The sequence below is a fragment of the Xenopus laevis genome, chromosome 5L (assembly GCF_017654675.1).
Source record: "Xenopus laevis strain J_2021 chromosome 5L, Xenopus_laevis_v10.1, whole genome shotgun sequence".
In the NCBI taxonomy this organism is placed as follows: domain Eukaryota; kingdom Metazoa; phylum Chordata; class Amphibia; order Anura; family Pipidae; genus Xenopus; species Xenopus laevis.
The window spans coordinates 28,473,063-28,484,475 of NC_054379.1; the positions used below are offsets into that span (position 1 = coordinate 28,473,063).

Genomic DNA, 11,413 nt, shown 5'->3' on the forward strand with positions numbered 1-11,413 from the left:
GATCAAATTTAAAAGTTTTTTCAATTTATAATTCGACCCTTGATAAATATGCCCCTTAGTTGATACATTTCTCAGCAGCATCTCTGGAGTATTAGCATCAAGTCTAACAGCTGCCTTTAATGAAACCCAGAGATTCTGTTCAGCAGGGACAAAGATAAGAAATGTATCAACTAAATGTATCCATTTAGAACAGTTTACAGGGTCGGCGACCCCCCCTCCTAGAGCTGCTTCAGAAGGTGAAAAATGACACTTTACACTTCAATATTAGAAAAACTGTGACACATAGAAAGTCATTGGAAAAAGTCGTTGTTTCTGGCGATCTATCTGAAAACTAGTTGTTTGAAAGTGAACCACCCCTTTAATAAAATAATATGGAAAATTGGAAGATTTTCTGATTAAGTAAAAAAAAATGCATCACTATTTGTTATACTCTAAAAAAAATAGCAAAAAGTTCCATCATCCAATAAATAGTCATGAAGGAACTTGCAAAGTTTACATGCTCCAGGCAAACACTTCTACAGGAGCCCCTCTGTGTCCAGCGGCCCATGGAATGAACGTTGGAATGCTGTTTTGCTCAGTTCTTATTGGCCGGGGGTATTTTTCCAGATGTTCAACTTCTGCATAAACAGAAGTGATTAAAGTTGCACTCACTCTGTTTAGCTCTGGGCTGCAGCGGAGAGGCTGGAATACAACAAAAAAAAAAGCGGAGATGTCACCAGTTGTTTATGTTGTGGCAGTTTTTATATATGTTGGATTCATTCCGGATGAAGTAAAGGGGATATATATGGATAAGCTGGCAGAGAAGAAACTTTGTGCTGATGATGAATGCGTGTGTGAGTATTTCATATATATTTCATATACCCCCATTTACAGCATCTCTTTTATTTCTATTACATGCAATTCAGCGACGTGATCCAAAGATCCTCATACGAATAGGGACTTTGTTTCAATAGTATTTGCTGCTTAAGGGACTTTATTATTGGGTTAACAAATAATTGTAAGTTTAGTTAGTCACACAAATACTGCCAATCCCTCAGAAATCCGGAGTTATAATTTCACTCTGTCCATTACTGCTGGGGTTATAAACTGACTACTGGTGGCTGCCCTTGCCGAAGACCTTATTTACGAACAGAGCTTTAAATATTTACCATTGAAGTAACCAGCAGCAATTTTTTTTAAACTCAAGTTTTGCAGACTTGATTTTTTGAGATTTAGCAACTGTGAAATAAAATACAATTTTAAAAACAACGGAACAATGCAATTTTTGTTGCCATTGAGTATTTCGTATATATGCTACCGATCGAAGAAAAAAAAAATCACGATTGTAAAAAAAACCTAGAGTTTAATCTCAATATTGTTTCACGGTAGAGTTTCAAATAAAATCTCAGAATGATTAGAATTAACAAATAGGCCTCTAAATTTGAGTAACGTTTTTGGACACTGAATAGAGGTAAACAAAGATGTAGTTCTAAACTTGTGAGTTGCATAAGTATGGGAACATATTTAACTGAAAGTCTTTTATGGTGGGATTTATCTTACAGGGTTCATTTTTGTATGTTTTAGCAAGGGAAGCGTGAGCCACATTTTGGTAACATCCATCTGACTGACCATAGGTGCTCAAAGGGTAGTCTCCACTAAATTCTGTTAGCACATGTATTAGCCCTATGATATAGTTGAACAGATTGAAAGGAAGCCATGTTACTCGTAAGAACAATTTCCCAATCTTTTCCCCCCTTACTCCTCCCTCACCTTGTTCCTTTGTAAAGTGATGGATTCTGGTAGATCAAGTCTCTCTGCTTTGCATAGGGGGTGGTGCACAAATTCTCTGGCACCAAGGGTTATGGTTGGGTTGGTTGAATTTTAAGTGGCCATGATGCAAAAACATAATGAGATTTTTCTCGGTCTTGAACAAAAATCTAAATTCAGTGCATATACAGTCATCTGAATAGCTTTTCCAGTCTAATCAATTTTGATTGTAAAAAGAACTACCGGTACTTAATTAATGAAAAGTTACATTGCCTGTAATGTAGTAACATTGCTTACTGCAAAAAAACATCCTCGTTGAACAATTCTGGATGTTTCTCTATTGTAAACCTTTATTATAAGTGCTTAGGCCTGTTTAGTAAGTCTGCACCTGAACATATCCTGTGTGTAACTCTTTTGTTTGTCTCTCTAATCTTTGTTAAGGTCAATAATGTTGCATTTCATTTTCCATTTCATATTTTAGCAAATGGTTTATATTTTCAAGGATTAAAATGTTGCTGTATCCTTGCTTAAGTTTTAGACTGATCCTAATTCCCCTGTTACAATTTTAGTTCAATTGTCCTAAACAACCGATTCACAAATTGTGCATCAAAGATTTGACCAAATACCAAGCCAAACCTTAGCCCTCTTTTGCATAACCCTCTGTGAGTAAAGGTGGCCATACAAGGGCCGATAAAAGCTGCCGACAGACCGAGTCGGCAGCTTATTGGCCCGTGTATGGGGCCCCCCGACGGGCTTCACCGATAGAGATCTGTCCGAAAGTTGGCCAGATCTCGATAGGATGGGACTAAAAATCCCGTTGGATCGAGGCCACATCTGTTCGTTGATTTGGTCCCGCGATCCGAACGCCCGTAAAGCCACCGTTTGGATCCGTTCGTTGGGCCCTATTGCCCACGATCTGATCAGTCCGATATTGCCCACGGGGAGATATCGGGGATATCTCCCCGTGGGCAATATCGGGGATATCGGGGAGAGATCCGCTCGTTTGGCGACATCGCCAAACGAGCGGATCTCTCCGTGTATGGCCACCTTAAGATCCAAAAAGTGCCAACGATTGTGCACAAACAATTGTCACATTTGGCTGTTCATATGATATTAACGGTTCAGGTTCAATTTCAAACCATCAAAAATATTCTGCAAAAAAATTCAATCTTAAATACATACGTACACCGCCTTACGCGTTTCGTACTTACTGGTACTTTTTCATAGGCTGCTGTGCGGCTGAATCCTGAAAAAGTGCTAGGATTCAGCTGAATCTAGAACTGAATGCTTCATCCATACAGTTTGAAGCCACTCAGATAAGTGGTGAAACGTTTTCAAGAATACTCAGTCTAATTGCTTTAGACTTATCTCAACTAGATACTGTATATGACGACCTGTATACATGAAAGCTCACATAGATGCATCTTTAGATGAAATACAAAATACATTCTTTTGGACTCCCAATTCTAGTTTACAGTCTTGGGTTAAAAGCCATCTCATCACAGTAGAAAAGGAGGTGGTTCAGATGAAGGTAAAATTGTTTCCCAGTACTATTTTCTCCTACCAAGGGACCCTTTTTGAGCTCAGGGCAAATACCTTTGATGGTCCACCCAAAACCCACCCTACCAGTCAGTTATGTGGATAAGTTAAGTGGATAAATTGTGTTGTAAGGGGTTGCCCACCTTCACTGAGTCTTTCCTTTATTGTTCTCTCCGTCACTGAACTACAATATTTTTTTATTGGAATTTTTTAAAGCGGTGGAATTTATACCAAGATGGAACTGTATTTGTCCTCCTTTTTGTTTACTGAACCCATTTGTGTTTTTCCCATTAGATACACTGTCTCTTGCTAGAGCCGAAGATGATTACAATGCTCCCGACTGCAGATTTATTAACATCAAAAGAGGAGACCTGGTGTATGTGTATTCCAAGCTAATAAAGCAGGAGGATGGCGGAGAGTTCTGGTCTGGAAGTGTAAGATCACATTGGACAACTCACTTCATCTACAAAAAAAATAACGTTGTTTCTTTGTTGGCCCACACGTGACATATATCTCTCCATGCTTGAGAAATAAACCCAAATCTGTTAGAGAGAGATAATTTAACGAGAATACATTTTAACGGCGTTGATAAATATTCTGTAGGAATTTAATGTCAGATCTGGGAAACAGTCGGTTGGATTTTCTATGCTACTTTGCGGCAGATAATCTTTTTGTTCCGCTTTTAGAAGCTTAGCTTTAATCTATGCAACTTGGCACTACACCAATGTCTTCAGTGTATTCCACTTGCAAAAACATGATAGCTAGCTCATCCTTGCAATGAAAGACATCCAGTAAAAGAATATATAACCCTAACAGAGCAGTGGAGGAACTAGAATTTACTTGGCTAATCCAAAAATTGGAGAATGTAATCAGTGCTGTACATATAAGGGTCAGGGCACACACTCAGAATCGGGGAGATTAGTCGTCCGGGAAGTTGACTCAGGAGGAAACTTCGAGCGACTTCGAGAAACAAAGCACTCTGAGTGCCATCCCACCGGCGATTTACATTCTAGCCGACGGGAAGGCAGGGGAGGCAGTTTGGGGAGATTAGACGCCCCGAAGAAGAGGAAATTTTTTGCCGGGCGACTAATCTCCCCGAATTGCAGCGTGTGTCTCTGCCCTAAGTATATAGTAAAACTGTGCTTCAGTCAATGATGCCCCACTTGGCTGTTTATATTCCTGTCCCCCTAGAAACTATTGGGTCGTCTCAGACTACAGAGACTTAAAATATGCAATACATTACATGTAGACATAGGGGGGGGATAAGAAAATTAATTAGAAAAATGTACATCCTTCGTGCATTATTTAAATAAACATGACTGAATTTGTTTTATTTCCATTTTAAATGTATATTGTTATAAAATATTACCCTGAGCTTTGGTAATGCCATTTCAAATGATGAATTACATTTTTAAAGCTTATTCACATTTTCCCAAACAAAAGCTCTGCCGCCCCTGATAAATTATCTGGAGTTATAAACTAATTGCGCGCATGATTTCCCCGACACCGTTCGCACAAGCGGTCCATCTGGTGGGTTAGCGAACCAATTTGCAGGATTGATTTGACTGTTCATGTGAACAAACATTCGGAGGAGTTAGGTGGGTGAGCAGAACCGACAGCTGTTGAGTTCCATTCAGGTATGAACTTGTCCGATAGGGAGCTGGCCTGTTAATATTTAATTTGAAATTTTCTTGACAGGTTTACAGTGACCAATACCGGGACCAGATGGGGCTTGTTGGTTATTTCCCCAGCAGCCTAGTTACAGAGCTTCATGTCTACCAGGATTTAACCCAAGAATTGCCTACAACAGTAAGTGTATAGATATTACATGTTCATAAAAGGAATCATGTGTATAAAATATATTATAATATTAGAACTCTATGGGGCAGATTTATCAAGGGTCGAATTTCAAAGTGGAAAATACTTCGAAATTCGACCATCGAATAGAATCCTCCGACATTCGAAGTATGATCGTATTCCGATCGTACTTCGAATTGGACGATTAGAACGATTTTATCGTACGATTTTCCTTCGAATATAAAAAACTTAGAAAATTGCTATGGAAGGTCCCCATAGGCTAACATAGCTCTTCGGCAGGTTTAAGTTGGCGGAGTATTAAAGTCGAAGTTTATATTTAAAGAGACAGTACTTTGATTATCGAATAGTCGAATGATTTTTACTGAAGTCTAAGTAAATTTGAAGTCGAAGTATCCTATTCGATGGTCGAAGTATCCAAAAAATTCCTTCGAAACTCGAACTTTTTGTACTTCGAAAATACTCAGTAAATCTGCCCCTGTGCGTTATGCTTATTTTCTATTATGGTAGAAAGCTGACCTTCATGCTACAGAGAGGTCCTTCTTATCCATGTTTGTAAATGTATCTACTTGGAACGCTCAACCCTTGGGATAATATTGCTGACCTGTGCTGTGCTCACTGGGATCAATCCCCCCACCTCCTTAGGCTCACAGTGTAAAGCAACCCCTCCCTCACCTTGTACTATTGGGGATTGATGGATTCTGGGACCTGAAGTTCCTCTGCTTTGAGTGGGGCACAGATTCTCTGGAATGCAGAGGGACTTCACAACTGTTCAGCTGTCTGATACATTCAATTAGAAAACTTTTTAAAACCAACTGATTCCTTTTAGTTGCTATTCCACCTTGGTTTCCCTCAGCCATGTATATTGTTGTGCATGTTTCGTTTAAAGGGCCATGCAACCTCTTCCCATTTACAAGCTCCCCACTAGATTATAAGCAGTGCTGTAGCGTTGAGCAGCTGCTAGAAACACCCATACGTTAGTGCTTGGTCTAACCAAGCTGAACAGCCAATAGTGATACACAGCTATTATTTGCACACAAAGAAAGTGACCTCTTTCATAATACAAAAAGATGAGTGGACTTATTTATCAAAAATCAAAATGGTGAGGTTTCAGAGGTTTTTTTTCCACAATAAAAAAAAGCCAACGTTTGTTTATTTATTAAAACATCTGAATATAAAAAACTTTGATATAATCATGAAAAAACTCAAAAAAAAATTATAATTTGTGAGTTTACAAGCTCAAAAAAACGTAACAAAATTTGAATTTGTGAGTATATACGTAAGCTTAGAAAGAACTTGAAAATCTTGAATTAAAATAATGGCTTGAATTTTGCAAGTTTTAACATGCCAAAGTTTTAAATTTTTTTGCTTAATAAATACCAAACATTCAAGATTTCTAAACATATTATTCGAATTTGAAAGTTTTTGTGCTAAAAAATTTGTGTAGTGGCAAAAATTAAAATTTCAACATTGATAAATCAGCCCCGAGGTGTTAAAACCACACATTGGCCAAAATATTTAAGTCCATATGCCTCATCTAATGCCCCTCATCAAATGTGAGTCCTACAGTGTCTACTGTATTCTTGCATTATATTCGAACTAGTAGAACACCGGATAATTAACTAGAGGGCTCTCTTTATAGAATATTTACCTTTTTCTCCTCACTCCCAATATTGAGTCTTTGCCACTTCCATTTACTTTGTTCTGGGTTCTTAGCTATAAAAGCATTATTATTTTATTCTAAAATATGCTAATAGGGCAGTAATTGGCTTGGCCAAAATACTCTCTGTTTAAATGGAATTTTTGTTTCAATATTTGTTTTAAAGCCAGATTGTCTTTATCATCATAATTTCTTTATACACTGGCACCAAGTAAAGTACAGGTATGGGATCTGTTATCCAGAATGGTTGGGACCTGGGTTTTCCGGTTAATGGATCGTTCTGTAATTTGGATCTCTATGCCTTAAATCTACATGAATAAACATGAATTAAACCCACTAGGATTGTTTTGCTTGCAATAAGGATTAATTATATCTTAGTTTGGATCAAGTACAAGGTAGTGTCTTGTTATTATAGGGAAAAAAAATATTTGATTAAAATGTAGTTTATGGGCAATTGTCTTCCCATAATTTAGACCTTTCTGGCTAACGGGTTTCTTGATAAAGTATCCCATACCTGTACATACCGTTATCCGGAAACCCACTATCCAGAAAGTTCAGAATTACGGAAAGGCTGTCTCCCATAAACTCCCAAATAATCCACATTTACAAAAAAGATTTCCTTTTTCTCTGTAATAATAACTAAGATATAATGAATCCTCTTTGGAAGCAGCCTATTGAATTTATTTCATGTTTAAATCATTTTCTAGTAGACTTAAGGTATGAAGATCCAAATGACAGAAAGATTAGTTATCTGGAAAACCCCATTATTACTATTACATGACATGAGACCAATAACAAATGAAGCAATACAGGTTAGGATGAAATAAAAGGTTTATTAATGTCAACAAAGAAGTAACCAAGTTGTGTTTCTTTCATTGAATTTCAGAGTAACAGCAATAATAATGTTTTATTAAACTACCTGGTTTTCAGGGTGACTTTTTTTTCAAAAACATCCATTCTGGGTTATCAGGGACTAGCTGCAATGCAATTGTTACAGGCTTCATACTTTTCTTGTTTTAAGAAGTCTATTAACCTGAGTAAAGACTGTCAATGCATCACACATTTCTGCTGTAGCCTTGCAGCTATTCTGGATGTCTAGCACTCACATATGTTTAAAAATTCGGAACCATCTGCTGACTGAGATCAAAAAGCCATTTGAAAACAAGTTTGTTGATTTACCAACCCGTAGTGAAGTTTGAATATCTGCTTAAAGGAACAGTAACACCAAGTAATGAAAATATAATGCAGTGTTGCCCTGCACTAGTAAAATGGGTGTGTTTGCTTCAGAAACACTACTATTTTTTATTTAAATAAGCTGCTGTGTAGTAGTACTTAACTACAGTAGAACCCACCATTTTACGTTTTTCAGAGAACCAGAAAAAATGGTGTAAAATCCAGGAAAATGTAAAATCAGGGAAATGTATTATGCATAATATATAGGTGGCACCACAGTCTGTCTATCTATCTATCTATTATCTATCATCTATCTATTTCTCTCTTTCCTATCTCTCTCTCTCTCTCTCTCTCTCTCTCTCTCTATCTATCTATCTCACTATCTATCCATGTATCATCTATGGATCATCTAATATTCTATCTTTTATCTATCATCAATCCATTATCTATCTATCTATCTATCTATCTATCTATCTATCTATCTATCTATCTATCTATCTATCTATCTATCATCAATCCATTATCTATCTATCTATCTATCTATCTATCTATCTATCTATCTATCTATCATTTATCATCTGTCTATCTATCTATCTATCTTTTTTTCTTTTCTTCTCTCTTTTTCTTTTCTTTCTGTCATACTATCATCTATGGAACATCTATTTATCATCTATTTATTATCTGTCTATCTATCATCTATTGATATATAATCTATGTATCATCTACTTATTTATCATCATCTATTAATTGATCATCTATCCATCTATTATCATCTACCATCTGTCAATCATCTAACTATTGATTATCTATCATCTATCGCTCATCTATCTCTCTCTCACTCTCTCTCTATAAATCATCTATATATATCAATCATCTCTTGGTTTGTCATCTATCTATCTTTCTCTCTCTTTCTTTATATCTATCTATCTATCTATCTATTTATATATCATCTATCTATCTCTTCTGTCTAGTCACCAAAATCAGATTGCAGCAGTACATCCCAAGTGCAAACATGAAATGAAGGTTTAAGAAATCCTACCACATTACAGATGAGTAGTTTAGGGACTATGCACCCTTGGAGGGTTTAGGGTTTAATGCTATGGCATTGTTTCTCACCAAAACAGAGTTCTATATATCTATTGGGAACTCTACTTTAAGTGGCTGAGGATATCTCAACCCACTTCTCCTCTCCTAGGGCCCCAAAGCTCAGGTTACTGACTGTAGCTCAGAGCATATAATATGAATTGGCAGAAAGAAAAAGGGATGCTACTGTTTACAACTATGGAGGTACAGATCTTCACTGCTAAAGAAAAGAAAACTTTCTTTTGGACTCCATAATAGCCCTGATGTTGCAAATGGTCCTATTCATAGTTAAACTGCACAGTTTGTCTTCTGTTTTCTACAGCTCAGCAGTAAGGGTTGGATGCTCTTTTATAATTATGCAACGGCGTCAAGTTTGAAAAAAATAAAAAAAATATTCAAAGAAACAATCATATTCAGTCACTGTCCCTTCAGGTGTTGTGGAAGTACAACTCGGTTTATCCTCATTTTGGCTGATGATCGGAGTTGTAGTACAACAATAGCTTGAAGGCTGCAGGAAAGACGATCCTTCTACAGAACAGAGGAAGTTTATGGCAGTAATTGTGCTCACCTACGACAGCTGGAGAGTCACAAGTTGCCGATCCCAGCTCTAGCCGTTGTAGTGTTATTAATCAAATGTACATCAGCCTGGTGTTTCATGGCAGCCAATGAATGATTGCTTGAGTTTTTCATATGAAATAATGGATTTTACATTATGGTACTCAACTACTATGTCATTTATCATTAACATTCATTTAATTTCTTATAGGATATTGACTTCTACTGTGACTGAGTGGCAAGTGACCGTGAAGATCCTTAAAAGAAAAAAAAATCCCTCAATTCATATTCCATTTAATACCCAGATGAGCAGATAATCCACATAAAGAAGTATGGTATTTTGGGGAAAAAAAGAAGAAAATAAATAAATAGTGCAAATATAATTAAAGGGGTTGTTCACCTTTGAGTTAACTTTTAGTATGATGTAGAGAGTGATATTATGAGACAATTTGCAATTGGTTTTCATTTTTTATTATTTGTCATGAGTCATAAAAAGTAGCAATAAACTTGTAGCCTTACAGAATATTTGTTTTTTTAGATGGGTCATTGACCCCCGTTTGAAAGTAAAGAGTCAGAAGTAAAATTTAAACAAATGAATAAATACTGAAGAACAGTTGAAAAGTTGCTTAGAATTGGCCATTCTATAACATACTAAAAGTTAACTTAAAGGTGTAGCACCCCTTTAAGTGAAGGGCAGGGTGCACAATCCACCATGTTTTTTGCACTTTGCCCTTCTGCAGGTCATTGGTCTCCAAAATGGAGTGCAAAGACCTGCATCCACCCCATGCATACAGTGCTGCTTGCATTAAGCAGTTCGGTATTCAAGAGGAGCTGGCAGAGGAGAAGCCAATCCTGTCCACTAACTTACTCATCATTCAGACGTGTAAGTTAGAGAGCAACGACATATTGAAGCCCTGTACTTACAAGCAGCCCTACGGCAAGCAATAAGGACAGGGTTGCTAAAGTGCGTTGCACCCTTCACTGTTGCATTTTGCACTTAACTACACATTTCCTATCCGGCACTATGTTCAGAGTGAAGCCACACAACATACACAAGTGCTTTGTAGATGAACACCTAGAAGCACACTTTTGCACCCCTTACTGCTCTAGCACTTGTGTCCAGGACAAGGGCACCCCTATATGATGTAAGGTGAGAACATTGCCTCTGGCAGCAGCTCCCCTCAAGGCACTGCTGCTCCTCATAAGTTTAAGAGGTGAATTTCAGGTTATTAAACCGGAAAATTGGCTATTCTAGTGCAAAGAGTGCAGTTGCCTCTGTGCTGAATCACCAATGGTCTAAGGTCAAAGTAAAACACCTACTTCTTTAAAAATCCAGTTTTTCCAGTGGGTGCAACTATTTTACACAATATTAACATATCAGCTGATTTTAACATAATAAGCTGTTTGTAATATGTCAAACTTTGCTAAACGTATGTTTAAGAAAATAGCTTAGAAAATGATAGAAGTGATTATAATATGGCATACGTTGTGTAGCATTTATATATTTTATACTCAAATTCTCTGCTGGGTTCAGTTTGCTTTTTGTAAACTTTATATCCCAATATATAAGTATAATGACGGTTATATAATAAGAGCAACAAATAAAGCTAAAAGGATAACACAAAATAGCCCTTAAAATCATTTCCCTCGTGTCTCTATTATTTCTTGCCCTAATGGGTATGTCGTTTCCTCTTCTTAGTTCTGCTTCTACCCGGGTGGCCCTGATGTGCATAGACAGTGAATTCTGGGCCAGTTTTAAGGGGTTATTCACCTTTGAGTTAACTTTAAGGGGCCCATTTACTTAGCTCGAGTGAAGGAATAGAAGAAAAAATACTTCGAATT

General features: G+C 37.0%; 1 protein-coding gene across 1 annotated transcript; it reads left to right on the top strand.

Moving 5' to 3' along the window:
• The first annotated feature begins 681 nt into the window (after window positions 1-681).
• On the top strand, window positions 682-11,212 carry otor.L (otoraplin L homeolog). The gene is given in 4 exon segments (NM_001096781.1): window positions 682-833; window positions 3,580-3,719; window positions 4,984-5,094; window positions 9,783-11,212. Coding segments are annotated over 4 exon segments (399 nt in total). The 5' UTR covers window positions 682-709; the 3' UTR covers window positions 9,807-11,212.
• Window positions 11,213-11,413: the final 201 nt, after the last annotated feature.